At 49.2% G+C, this 15,164-nt stretch overlaps 1 protein-coding gene across 1 annotated transcript in view; it reads left to right on the top strand.

Annotated features, from left to right (window-relative positions):
• The window catches only part of PKD2L1 (polycystin 2 like 1, transient receptor potential cation channel), a 3,023,543-nt gene that overhangs the window by 1,526,382 nt on the left and 1,481,997 nt on the right, over nucleotides 1-15,164 (top strand). The window contains exon 8 of the mRNA XM_085603531.1: nucleotides 8,455-8,636. Coding sequence (XP_085459657.1) covers nucleotides 8,455-8,636 — 182 coding nt within the window. The remainder of the gene's footprint in view (nucleotides 1-8,454; nucleotides 8,637-15,164) is intronic.

Here is a 15,164-nt window from a genome sequence, read left to right as displayed (position 1 = left end):
GACGTCACACACTGAAGTTTGAATAAACTAAATTGAGATGCACTTCGGGGCTCTGCGTGCGTGAGGGCGAGAGGAGCTGTTTCTTACCGTGAATGTCTACTTTTAAAGGTTGGAACACAAGAATTTATCAGTCTGTTAGACTGTTATATAAACTCGGTCAGTTGGAGTAATTAGGTTTTTTTGTACTCCATAGCACAACGCGTCTTGCAAAGTCTAGCTACCGTGGAAGTTAACAGAGTACCACTTGGGAGGGAGGGGTGGGGGGGGAAGCAGGCCACTGACAACCGACTTTGTGTGAAAAAGGCCGCTTTATTGGAACAGGTGCACATTACAATTTTAAAACCTTGGCAAACAGCCTTCCAAAACTAAACCTCACTAAATACAACATATACCTAACCCCACACCCCTCCCCTAAATTTTCTTCAAACCCGCCCCCGCCCGTACATTACATCAATATCAATATTACATTCCTGTATAACCCATCAACAATCTCTAAATCCAAACCTTCCGATAACCAAACTCCCCTGCCTGCCCCTTTACAGCTATCGATCAACCAAACTGTGGAACTGAGCTAAACTTACCCAACCTATCCTTTCCCTGCCGATAACCCAACTCAACAAATAAATCAACCAACCTCCGGCAAAAATTTCAAAATTCGCATAACCCCGCCACCCAGAAAGACGGGGTGGTATATCCCCTAACCACCCCATCTTTCTAACCCCCAACAAAGAAAACTTTTAGACCCCTAAAACCATGACTCTGCACGTGCACGCACCAAGACAGAACCTCCCTAATTGCAAGCAAATAAAGGTCCATGCCCAACCTAGACAAATGTACACCATCACCCCCAAAAAACTCCACCGCCTGAAAACGAATATCCCTGTGAGTCACTCTCCCACCACCCAGATTGCGGCAAAATCTGGAAATCTCTGCCTACAACTTCTTCCGAGACCTGTCAATGGCTCCGGGGTTCAACACCCCTCTCCAAACCCTCCGCGGGACCAATTCCGTCCAAAGTACAAGACAACCCGACCAATGCTCCTACAGCAGAACCAAATCCCTCTGCATTGCCCGCAACAAGACCACCCCTTTGACGCCACAAATATCATTCTCGCCCCAGTGTATCCACAGAATATCCGAACATTGACCTCTCACCATGGCATTGTTCAAACACGGGATAAACTCCCTCCAAAGCATTCCCCCTTTACCTTTCCCTATCATCCTGAAAAGGCGCTCATTAAATCCCAACATTCCCCCAAAATAACTTTTGCACGCTTGTACACGTGCCCATTTGATGAAGGAATGCCCCACCGTCCACACCGTCAATTCCCTCGCGTGGGGCCCAGCCACAGAACCTGAAAAGAGAAACAAGAATGAGACTCACAAAAAAGGGGGTTGACGCATGCTCTTCCGCTGCCTTAGCTCTCACATATTTATGGAAACAGTCTGATGACCAACGCCCTAGCCGCATGGCGTCACCCTGGGACCCACCACGGTTATGCGCTGCAGATGCCGCCCTGATCCTAAAAGAATGAATCCCAAACCGAGCCCCATCCAAACCAATCCTCTGCAATCCTTTGCGAAAAACCATACGCAGCTGATAATCCGTGACACGAGCCATTCATATGCTTGAAAACCAGATCCCTCCCATCCCCCCCACCGCTAGGAACTTCCATTGCTTTGCCAAATGCAGCGAACAAGTACAACTGGGGTTCCTGCCTCTAACCACACCCCCTTACCAACACCCCACTGATCCGTTTTTGCACCGGACAACCAAATGTTCAAACCTGTGTCCATAAAGAACACCTCCTGCCAACAAAGCCCCGCTTTACTTTGGTCCCAAGGAGCTCTAAAACCCGGAAAGGCCCAAAAACATGAAAACCATAAAGGTAGCAAACAACGGTGCCTCAAAATCATCCCTGCAGACTACAGGCAAAACTTCCAACAAACATGTTAACGTCTGCCAAGAACTAGGTGAACGAGACATAAGAGCCCCTCCCCGCTCCCTAGCCCAGCCCTCAAGCATCTTCCTTCCTAATTCCCCAGCAGAAGGGGAATATCCCCAAAACAACTTACCCATAAAGGAAATACCCGCCAACTTCCCAGCAATAGTAAATCTAGACCAACCTTTCTAAATGAGGTCCAAGATAAACTGCACAACATCTTCTGAACTGCGCCAAAACTCCTCCCTCTTATAAGCTCCCGACGCCAAAAATTCCCTCCACGCCAAAGAATAAGCAACACGAGTGGAAACAGACAGAGAACCTACCACCAGTTGAAATACCCTGCGTTGCTGACATGCCAAAGGTGCTCCTGCATCGGGGTCGGTGACTTGTCCACCCCCTCGGCCAGCCCATGGAATCTCCCCCACTGTGAACGCGACAAAGTATCCACACTGTCATTGTCCACACCTGGTACGTGCAAAGCCCCGTATGAAATGTCGTAGCACAAACGGCCCAGCACAAACACTCTCAGCAATTTCAAAATCTGCTCATCCCTTGCTGACTGCCTGTTGACTATATGCACCACTGCCATATTTTCTACACGGAAAAGCACCTTCTCGTGCTCCAGCTCTGTGCCCCCAAATGGTCAATGCCACCAAGAGCGGAAAAAGCTCCAAAAAAGTAATGCTCCGCCCTCCATTCTTCCAATTCTGCGGCCACTTCTCTGCACACCACCGCCCTAGCCACTAAATACCAAAACCAACCCTGCCTGCCGCATCCGAAAACTTTTGCACATCCCACTGTACACCCTCGTCCCTAGCCAGTGATACTCCGTTAAGGGAGTGCAAGAAAACAGACCACATGCGCAGGTCCTACTTCACCCCTGCTGACAAGCGCACGTGATGGTGAGGCAAATGCTGACCCGCCAAAGCCCGGCCCAGGAGCCTGCAGAACATCCTACCTGCCCCGACCACCCTACAGGCAAAATTCAGATGACCTAACCACACTTGAATGTCTTGCACTGTCACTTTCCGCTTAGATAACATCCCGTCCAATAAAGCCAACATTCTGCATTTTCCATCCTCAGGCAGACTGGCCTGCATTGCCACTGAGTCAAGCTCAATACCCAAAAAAGGATATAACAGTATCGGGCCCTCTTGTCTTTTCCGGTGCTAGCGGCACCCCAGGCTCTTCCATAAGCTCATGAAAAGTGTCCAGCGCATGCTGGCACTCCGAGGAGCCCGGGAAACCCACAAAAAGAAATCCTCCAAGTAGTGCCCATTGGTAAAGCCTTGTCCACATACCATTTGCCTTCAAAATGCATCCCCAGCAAATGCCCATCATCCGGATGAACCGGGAGCAGCTTAAAAGCCGACTTGATATCACACTTTTGCCATGCCTGCAGCTGCGCCCGCGGTCACTACAAGTGACCTGGGTACATCAACTGAGGAATATGACACCGATGCAGCAACGTCCTCAATAAAATCGTTGACTGATGACCCTTCAGGCCATGACAAATGTATCAGCCGAAAATGCCCTTCCTCCTTTTTAGGCACCACACCAATATGTGAAATGATTAAATTGCGAACTGGCCACACATCAAAAGGGGCATGCCATCCTCCCCTCCCGCACTTCCTTATTCGATTTCTCACGCACAACCAATTTATGCTCTGATGCAGATTTCAAATTATCCGCCAAACTTCCAGAGCGGAGGCCCGTGGTACCCCAAATGAAAACCCCCACCGAGAACATCCCAAGTGTCTGTCTTGCCTCCACATTCCCGTAACTGCTGCCCTTGCTGTCCGCCGGACGGTCTGATGCCCCCACAGTTAACGAGAAGATATCTTTTCCCGCCCTAGAGCACTCGTGTCGGTATTTGCAAAACTCCCGTGTGCATAAACCCTTATAAAAATCCCAACATGCCCCAAATCCAGTTTGTGACGCGGCTGAGCCTCCCCCCCCCCACCCTGGGTGGGCTTTCCCTGAAAGGGCCGATAAACTAGAGGCAGCCCACTAGCTGTAAAGAAGGTCTTACCCCCTGGCGCCGCCCCCATGGTATGTTGCCACAAATCCTTATCCAACTCACCCCATTTTGCCTCTGAGTCCCAAGCCATCTGAGCCCTGAACTCTCCGGCATACTGTGCCCATGCAAGACACTACCTGTAATTTGGGCCTTCCGTATGACATCTGTATACTTAAATATAGCCACGCAGCGCTCAGGGAACTTCTCGCAGTAAACACTGGCAGAAAATAAAATTGCCGCTGTCCAATTCTCAATTGTCAACGGTACTTTAGGGCGCTTGGCCAATTCATATTCCTCCTCTTTAGGGCTCTCTTAAATCTCACCTCCCTGTGCAGACGCTTCAAAATCTCAACATATTCCCCTTTCCATATGCGCTCCTTTGTTGCGAGCCTTAGGTGTGCGCCTAAGGGCTTAGTCACCCCCATATAAAGGAGCTTTTTTTTTTTTTTTTTTAATTGTCAACTCTTTACTTACCAACGGCTCCTTGCCACCCACAGCCACTGTGTTAGACCCACTCTCCACTTTAGCGTCCAAAACCACTCCCCCATCCTCTGTGCCTACTCCCGTGTCCCTTACGTACCTACCCTTATATAATCTCCCTTCCGTCCCGCCCCCACTCCCCCCCCCGACCCCACAGACACCATAATAGGTTTGGCCCGTGTTAATACGCTCTCACCTGGCTCTAAAGAGGACGCTCGGACCGACTCCGATCTCCGCGCCGGTCTCTCATAACATTCCCTTCCAGGAAGAGCCCTCGCCGATGGGCCGCGCTTTCCTTTGCCTGTCACCACCACCGGCTGCTTTAGGGGTACCGCTCCCTTGGAATCCTGCAAACAAACTACAAGAAACATGAGAGGGCCCCCCCCTCCTCATAATCCCGCACTTCCCCTTCCACAGGGGTATCCTCATCATCATCAAGCAAGAGTGGCTCTTCCACCTGCAACACCTCATCAAAATCCACCGTGCGGGCCTTACCAGACCCCACAGGACCCGTATGACCACTTTGCGGGGGAGCCGACTGTACACGCCGGTCCTCCCCCCTCCGATGACTGGCATCACAAACCATTATATCTCAAAAAGCTGTCCACTTGGACTGTAGTGACGTTGGGGCCAGCGAGGTCGCGCCGGACCTTCGTGCGCTAGCCGCGACGGGATCCACCGTGCGGGCCTTACCAGACCACACATGACCTGTATGACCACTTTACGGGGGAGCCGACTGTACACGCCGGTCCTCCCCCCTCCGATGACTGGCATCACAAACCATTATATCTCAAAAAGCTGTCCACCTTGACTGTAGTGACGTTGGGGCCAGCGAGGTCGCGCCGGACCTTCGTGCGCTAGCCGCGACGGGATCCACCGCTGGTACGGATGTGCCGCGCCAGGCCTCACCCTCCCTTCTCCTCGGCGCAAATGGGCCGCACCTCGCCCTATCGAGTCTGCTGCGCTGCTACGCTTTTTGTCCTGTAAAGAAAATAGTGGACTGGTGTGCTGGGGCCCTGCGAGCTAACCAAACCACTTGCCCTACGACCACTCGGAAAAAGCCTCCCTATTCTGCCAACTTCCAGAACCCCCTGCGTAAAACACCGCCCGAACACGGCGAAGCCCCACCTTCCTCATCCCCACTCCAAACTAAACATCGCCCGAACCACCGCAGACGCAGAGCCCATGTCCTTCGGAACCCCACGAACCCGCGAGCCTCCTACCCCAACGCGATCCTGACCTCTAACACCAACCCCTGCCCGCACCCCTATATCCAAACCCTCGCCGCGCCCCTGAACGTGAGACAAGCCCAATGCCACCTCCCCGCCAAGGCCCCGAACACCTACAGACCAAAAAGGAAAATATGTCCAACCTTCCCAAGCCCTGTCCCCCCCAGCCGGCTCCAACTCGCCAAAACCAAACCCTCATCCCCACTACCGCCCCCACCTGCCCCTGCCCCTCCCCAAATACCGTAGAATGCAAACCCCCCCCCACCCAAAGACACGAAACCTTAGAACCCCCGAGTTCCCTGGAAGAAAGTAAAACCTGCTGAGAACCCAACCCCCCTACCTGAGCCCACTCCCCCTCGCCCAAAGAGCTCGCTCCCACAGGCCCCAACCCTCCCCTCATAGATAGAGGGGAAGAAAACAAGAAAGGACTCTCACAGCCCACCACCCCCTCCTCACCAGCTCTGTCAGCCATGCCTAAAACCCCAAAATCCTGCTCCTCTCCCAAGTGCCCTGAGAAAATCCCCTGCAACAAACCAATACTGGACAGCTGGCGTCTTACACCCCCCACGCGGCCGGTCCTGCCACCTGCCTCACTAAAAACAAACGCGCGAGGGGAAACTTCCCCCCGCTCCACAAAACTGCCGTCATGACACGCTCCACCGGCACCCTGCATCGTGACACCTCCCGCCTCCTTTTTAACGCGCAGAGGAGCCTCCGGCAAAGAAGAGGAACGCCTCTTTGACACACGCCCTCCCCCGCGCCTGCCTCTCGCCGCGGGGGAGGAATACAATCGCACCGCTGAAGCCGGCTCAGACGCCACCAACTCCTCACCGCGCCAGACCTCCCGACCCTCCCCTCTCACTCCTCCCACCTCAACCACCGTCGCCCGCAACCGCGGCTGCATTACAAAAGCTGGGGCTGCCTTTTTAAAACGCTGGCGGCCCCGCTCACTCACCGGACAAAAAACACCCAGCTAAATCCCAGCCACCAGGTCACCACTAACTAAAATGGTGGCTGGGAAAAGGCGCCAAACTCCTTTATAAATTGGGCTATATTTGGGCTATATTTAGGCTACCAAATTAGTAGCCCAAACGCAAAATGGCCGGCGCAAGGCCAGCCATGCCCCCCACACACCCCCTCCCAAACCGCCCGGGGGGGGGGGGGGGGACTCCCTGCGGTCGTCTACCCCCCCCCCCCAAGCCCCCCTTCTCCGAGTTGTGAAGTTGGTTGGATTTCATTACGGTCAGGCACGTTTTTTTTACATTTGATTCACTTGGTTATTCACATTATTTTTTTGTTTATCACTTTCTCAGCGTCGAATTTGCGCACTTCATTTTGTGCAGTTCTTGATGGCATACGTTTAGGTGAGTCTCTCTCTCAGGACTTGTTTTTGGGGTGACGAGGGCACAGGTGTGTCTGCGTTCGATTTTGTTTCAACAGTCGTTCTCCGTAATCCACATGGTTTCTTTTGAGCACGGGATATTGGTACATTTGTTTATTCTGCGCAGTTTTAAACACTTATTAAATAAATACAGCACACGCTCAGGTAGCGATTTGTTTCTTCCCCTTTCACTGGTTTTCACCGCTTCCATTATTTTGGAATATTGGCTTGGCCTTTCATTTCCATATATCATTGCTGCAATTTGTCATATTAAATGTGTATTTGTTTCCCCATTTTCAAGTCACTTTGAACATTGTAAATACTTGCTTTGTATATATTTTTGGAACTGTTTTGATGTCGCTTTATGCTATCAAGATATGAAAAGACGAAAATTAAAATAAAGAAGGATACAGTGATTTGAACTGTTCATTATTGTGTTTGTGCAGTTACTATAGTGATTTATGCAGTCACGCTGTCTTTCTGCACCTTTCACTTTTTTTTGGGCTACATATTCTCGTTGAAAAATATTGGTTACATTTCATCATTTAATACATTGTGAAGAGAATTTGTTTACTTGAATATTTTGATGCACTTTTGATTATCAGCCACAACAAATCTTGTGAAGTTGTAAGCACCATACTGGGCTTGTGTAAAGTGCGTCCTCAGGTTCAGACAGTTTTCTGTTTGACATTCATTGATCCTGTGATTCCCACAACCTGCCCCCAACCACTGGTCATAGACACACGGCACAGAGATATAGCTCCTCTGCCATTTACACCCTATTGAAAGCTGGGGGTAAATGGGATCGGTAAAGGTAACATTATTGGGCGAAGACCCGGACAATACATGCCAAAAAGGACTCGTTATTCCAAGTCCACATGTTATTGTCCATTAGTGGTCAATAAGTTTGGTGTTTTGGATATTGGCCAGAATCAAAGATTTCGAACCCCCAGTCCTGCACCAAATAACGGGCTAGACTTAAAGAACCCATAACTGTAGTCAATGTACAGTCCCCATATGGTGGCAGACTGTGTCAGCTGTGCAGCCGTTTGACTGTGTGACCTGCCAATCCAAGTTTGCATAAGAGTAGAGCATTTCACTTTCTGAACCATGCTGCCTGCTAGGGACATACGAAGGTAGGGGGGTATTTATGAACTGATACATGTTCTAGGACAAGTGTGTAGTATCACTGAATGTGATGACATGACCCTGTGCCAACCGTTAATAATATGTATGTGTGTGTGTGTGTGTGTGATTAATTTATGAATCGCATAACGTTAAAAGCGCTCTGATACCTTCGGGTCTAGCTAGCGCTATATAAAACTCATAATAATAATAATACAGTTTTGTTCTGCGTGTTTTTATTTAAAACAATTTTCTTCTGTTATCTTCCCTCAGATATTCAAGTACATCAGTTTTAATAAAACAATGACTCAACTGTCTTCCACACTTGCTCGTTGTGCAAAGGATATTCTGGGCTTCGCCATCATGTTCTTCATTGTATTCTTTGCCTATGCACAATTGGGGTACCTTCTCTTTGGCACTCAAGTAGAGAACTTCAGCACCTTTGTGAAATGCATGTGAGTATATGCTTTTCATTTTCAATGTATATGGGGAGATGTAGAAGTAATATTTACCTCATCCTGTATGATACTCCAGTTTAGACAGAAATGCCGGATATGGTTAACAATAAATATCTGTTGTCTGTTTAGGCGTCTCTAAACATCTGTTGTGTGTTTCACGAGCAATGGCAAAGTCCGCTAATCTGCATTTAATATGGCAATGCATGCAAACACATGCATATACAAATCATGATTCCATGCATTAGCACATTATTGCTAGACCTATTGGATTTGCCAATACTTGGTAGTGGTGATAGTGGTTTGGTGATGGTATTAACTGCAGCTGTTCTTGTCGTGGTATAAATGTTGGTATTGGTGGTGGTGTTAACATTATCATAATGTAGCATTAGGGATGTAGCGTTAGTGGTGTATGCTGTGATGTTAGTGCTGATGGTGGAGTTGGTGGTAGTGGTATTGGCATAATGTTTTGGCATTGTTGGCAATTGTGGTGGCGATGGTGTGGCATTGGTTGTGGGTTTGTTATAGGAAGTAGCTGTATTAGTATTGGTGGAGGTATTAGTGGTATTGGTTGTAATGGTGTGTTTGGTGTGCATGTTGGAGTTGGTATTGGTGATTGTACAGATATTAATGGTGGTGGTATTGTTTGTGCGACATTGATGGAGATGCTGTATTTATGCTGGTAGCGTCATATTGTTATTATGGTGGTGGAACTACAAATGGGATTGGAGGTTTGTGGTAGCGGCAGTAGTGGTAATCGTAGTGGTCTTGACTGGTATTTGTGGTGGTATTAATGCTATTGTTGGTTTTGGTTGTATTGGTGATGGTGTTTGTGGTGGTATTACTGTTGGTGGCATGGATGTTATTGATAGCAGTGGTATTGGTGCTGGAATAATTAGTTGTGGTATTGTGTGTGCAGGATTGGCAGCAAGTTTGGTGAGATATTAAAGGCAGGGATGATAATTGCGATGCTATTGGTGACGGTGGACTTGGTGCATGTGGTGGTGGTATTGATGATAGTATTGGTGTGGTATTTGCATTGGTATGGTACTGTGGTGTTATGAGAGTGATGTTGATAGTTTTTCAGTACTGCAGCTCTTGGTATTGGGATATTTGTATTGGTGGCGCTGGCAGTGATTTTGGTGTGGCATTGGTGATGGTGTTATTGATATATTCTATATATTTGTATATATTTATAGTTATCTCAAGTAACTATAATGTGTGCCCTAATACAATTATAACTCACTTTTTGTTGTTGTTGTACCACAAAAAAGAAAATAGCAATTTTTTTTTGGGGGGGGGCTTTCAGTGTCCCCCCTCACCAGCCCAGGTGGCAGGGTACTGCTGCCTGTTTCTTTACTTTTTTTTCTCAGGACAGGGGACTAAGTCCACGAGTCTTAAAATGGCTGCTGCGCGATCTTTGTTGGCAGCCAATCAGATCTTATCTTGAGATCTGTCCTCTGTGAATCTTCAGTGAAGTCAAATATAGCCAGCCTAGGGCGCAAGAAAGTGATGGAGGCGATAGCACAACTCAGCAGAGGCCAGGTGGATGGAGAGACATCGGAACATAGTTCCCTTCCTCAGGACTCTGAATCAGACCCAGAATCGAATGCCTCTGAGAGTGCAAACTTGGAGATGCCTGTGATCACCCCGGGCACAGTGGACAATATCATATAGGGCAAGAAGGCTTGACCAGAGAGGACTGCAGAATCAGGACCGCAAATGTTGCTAAACAACTCACCCACAAGAGCTAATGATGAAATTTGAGATCTGAGCATACATTTCGAGCAATGCCCCAACCTATTGACTATTTAAGCTGGATGGGGGCTTAGTCTTTGAGAAGCTGTATGCACTCCCCTCTATGCTGCGGAACTCCGTGGTAGTTCTGCCATGCACTATGTTGCATATGACTGTGATTTGAGCAGGTGGCCTGTTGCTGCTGGCCCTGGGGTGGGGGCGTTGGAGTAGTTGGTCTATGTTCTTAGATATAGGACACAGTGAATCACACAGCAACACATACAAACTTAAGTGGGTCATTCCAAGGGGGTCAAGCGCGTCTGCACATTGGGGCAAAAGAGGCCCTTTACCCATAGTCTATATGCACATGGCTAGTGCTCAGGGATACAAGTACCTGACATGGAATGTCAGAGGTATGCACACCATGACAAAACAATACAAGATTTTCTCCAATTTACAGAGAAGAAGGGTACACTTTGCACTATTACAGGAGACACACCTCACAGACAAAGAAGGGCAGGCACTGAGGAAAAGATGGAGAGGTCAGGCGTATTTCACTGCATACTCGGCATTCACCAGGGGAGTACTCATTTGGATAAGAGCTGGGGTACCCTTCCAGCTTATCGACATGGTAATAGACAAGGAGGGCAAATACATAGCGGCGAGGGGTCATCTAGAGGGTAAGGAGATCACCGTGATAAATCTCTACGCTCCCAACACTGACCAAAGTGCATTCACTTAGCCACCTTACTGATGGGCACAACAAAAATCGGGGGTGGGGGGACTTTAATTGCATTGCTGATACCATGCTGGAATTGCTGATACCATGCTGGACCGTTCACATCCCCCCCTGCCGGACTTCCAAACGACTCGCACGGCTAAAATGTTCACTAGTTGCCAACAACAATGGGGGCTGATAGACTCTTGGAGGCATTTAATTCTGCAGAGACCCGGGATTATTCCTTTTTAGGGCCTCCACGTGGTTCATGTTAGGCTGGATCTGTTCCTCTCCCCACGGGATGTGCATGGGGCAGTCAGCACAGTCGAATATCCAACCAGAACTATCTCAGACCACAATCCAGTGCTCCTTCATCTGAGATGGGCACTCCCTAGACCCTCAATACCGACATGGAAACTTAGGCCTGAGTCATTGGAGGACCAGGTCTTCTGAGAGACAATTAGAACTAAACTCGCACAGAATTTCGCCAATAATGCTGAACAGCAACAACCCCCCAAATAGTCGGACGCCTTTAAGGCTGTGGTACAGGGCTACTGTATCACTGAATCTAAAGGGATTAGAAAGACCTTATTGACTGATGTTGAAAAAGCAGAAGGGTGTCTATGGAACTTGGAACTCAGATGACCGAATCACCCGGAGATCCAGCAGGAACGCCTAGAGGCAAAAGAAGAGGTAGCAACGAGAGTAGAGAGATTGTGTTGCTTTGACTATGAGAATTACATGGATAAAACGTATGCCGAACAAGATAGATCAGGATCCTTGCTGGCATGGCTGGCTAACCCAGCTAAAAGAGGCTCCCCCATATTAGAAGTAGAAAATGAGGACGGTGACCAGGCTTACACGCAGGAAGAGGTTAATAGAAAATTTATGAGGTACTTTTCAGCCTTGTACACCAGTGAATCCTCGGTGAGGCCATAGGAAATATGCGAGCATCTAGCCGACCTCCACATACCACGAATCATGGATGAAGAAGCAGGTACACTGGCGGGTGTGAGGGAGGGATATAACGGCCGAGGAGATAGCTGTTGCTACTAAGCATATGGCACGTAATAAAACCCCATGCACGGATGGGCTCCCAGCAGAAGTTTTAGCCACATATTCTGACAAATTGATTCATCACATTGCCAAGATGTATGAGGGGCTGGTGAATCAGGTCTACTTCCGGCCACCACAAGGGAGGCTGTTGTGGTCCCCATACTGAAGCCAAACAAAGAGGCGCATGACAAGACAGCTTACCGCCAGTTGTTGATGTTGAACATCAACTATAACATTTTGAGCCGAATCCTGGCTACCAGACTGTTGCCCTTCATGTGCATGAGTATCAAGCTGGGTTTATACCAACTCATAGCACAGCGGGCCATATCAGACGCCTACTTACTGTTTTGGAGGCAAACTGAGAGAACCTGGAGACGGCATTGATTTTTGCTGTCGACAGAGAGAAAGCGTTTGACAGCTTGGAATGGGCATACCTATATGAAGTGTTGGTGAACATGAGGCTGGGAGAGGGGTTTATAAAGTGGAGAAGGCTATTATATACTAACCCTATGGCCAGGCTGCTTACAGGGTGGACCATTTCGCTAGGATGGTTGGTGAAGCACGGTCCTAGACAGGGGTGCCCTTTATCCCCGCTACTGTTTGCCCTGGCCATGGAGCCCCTTGTGATAGCTGCTAGAATGGGACGAGCGAATCGAGGGCTCAAGGTAGTACAAATATCCCACCACATAGCGCTCTATGCGGACGACCTGCTGCTATTCCTGACTGGGGGAGAGGAGGACTTGATTGGGGCTCGGGCCCTGCTGGAGAGCAAGCAAAAGTCTCCCCTCTTCCCAGTGGCTTGAGCCCCCCCCCCCCCCCCCCCCCAGGAGACCTTGGAAACCAGCAAGGGAACCTACTTGCCTGCCATATTTGGGAGTTCGCATTTATCACACTTGGGCAGACCTCTACGAGGGCAACATAGGGAGGGCCACACAGGGCTTGAGAACATATATGGACTTTTGGCGGGGAGCAAGATGGCGCTCGAGTAACTCTCGGCCTCACCACCACCCATGCCGTAAGGGAACTCTGCATTCGACACTCTACATTCGACTATGCCGCCTGGGTTACGTGCGCAGCTTCACTTGGCTCTGAAATCAACCGAGGTACGTCGCTACTGCTGCTACAATTCTGGTGCTGCTTACAACCTCATGGGCTGGCTTCGGTCCGGCTTTTCTGTGGGGAGAGACTTTGACACACTCATGCCTCTGGCTGCAGCCAGTTTTTTGGTGTGCATTTTACCGCCGGCTAAATTCGCACTGATCCTAGCAGAGATGGAGACCCGGCCTCACGCAAATGGACTATGGTCTCCCGCAGAGTTTGTGGACTGAAACAGAAACCCGCGCCTGCCAACGCCAGTACCCCCCTTATTGCCGGACACGGAGAAACAGAAGGGACAGCACAGGAGCTGGTCCAGAAAGGTAAAAGAGTGGCTGGGGTGATTAAGAAAATGTCGGGGATATTGGGAGGAAGCGGAGGAAGCTTAGTACCGAAGGAGAGCCTGAATTTCCAATCTTCAATTGCCAAACTGTTTTCTACTGCTAAACCCCCTGCCCCCAAAGGTGAAATTGCACCTACTACGCCTGTAGTGGAAACATGCTGCATTGATACAGATAATTCGGTGCAAACACTCGAGACTCAAGGTGTCACTCCTTGTGGCCAGCCTCTAGGAACCGAGGGTCCAACTAGCTTCATAGACCTCACTAAACCTGCAGCCTCCACACAAGCCCTCACGGGGGGGGGTCCGCACCGATCTAATGCCTACTATACCCATAATGACTGTAGACTCTGCCCTCAGAAGTTTGGAGGAGGGATTACCGGTTTGACAACTCTGACCTCTGGCTTTAATAACATCCCGGCGGTTGCACCCCCCACTCTCCTGAGCCTACGGGGGAACATTTTTTTTCAGTCTTAGACGGCTCTGACTCAGGGGGTGAAGAATGCTCATCCAGCTCAGAGGATGGTGCACTCTTGGACTACAACAGCAAAAGTCCTCCTAAAGAAACCGGGACCATACAGCGCCTGAAGAGTGTGCATAGTAAAGGGAAGCAGTTCAGCCAGCTTGAATGGGACTATTCTGACTCACATATAACACTACCGTTTGGTGAGGAGCCCTCTATATTACCCAAACAAACCAGAGTCTCCGCAGGACCCATAGCCGGTTCCGCTAAAGAACCCTCGATGTTGACCATACTAGCTGCAATAAAACAATTCCAGGAGGAGGTTAGATCAGACAGCCGGCTTGCGAAAGGTGCTGCTAAGAAGCTACAAGGGGGCATGAGGAAGCTGAGCAATGTCTGTTCTGATATAGGGGACCGGGTCACTATGGTTAAAAGCCACGCTGAGAATCTTGAAATGGAGGTCCTAGCCCTGAAAGAACTTGGTTCATCTCAAAGCACCCACATGACGGACGTGGTGTGGAAGCTGGAAGACGAGGAAAATCGCCAGCGCCGAAATAACCTCTGTCTCCTTGGGATTCCTGAGGGGGTAGAAGGTGAAGACCCACGGCGCTACATAGTGAAACTCCTCCGGGGGGCCTTCCCGGATCACCCTGAATGGAACTGGGAGCACGAAGTGCAGCGCGCCCATTGTTTTCCCCTAAACTTGAAAAACGGTTCGTGGACAGCAATAACAGTGGAGAAAAACCCATGGCCTTTCTTGTGTTTTTGGGAAATTTTCTTTTAAGACAGCTAGTTTATGATCAGGCCCGACCAAACTCTCACAAAGGTTTTGAAAGGATGTTTTTTGTTTTCAAAGCCTGATTTTTGCGTCTTCACGGTGGAACGCAGGTGGCGCCTCCGCCAGCTCTTTACACCCTTTCAGCAGCTGGGGGCTCAAGTGTTTTTAACGAACCCTGCTAGATTGAAAATCATTATAAATGGGTCAACCCACACCTTTACTTCTGAAATCAAATCCAAACAGTATCTTTAAGAAATAAAATCTAGGAAAGGGTAATGTAACCAGATCAATTGCAAACACAAGTTGGATGTGTAAAATCTCTAAGGCGCCTTCAGTCTCCT

Source organism: Triturus cristatus, chromosome 1_2 (assembly GCF_964204655.1).
Source record: "Triturus cristatus chromosome 1_2, aTriCri1.1, whole genome shotgun sequence".
Taxonomy (NCBI): Eukaryota; Metazoa; Chordata; class Amphibia; order Caudata; family Salamandridae; genus Triturus; species Triturus cristatus.
Note: the sequence above shows the minus strand (reverse complement) of the source record. Positions and strands in the feature narration are given on the sequence as shown.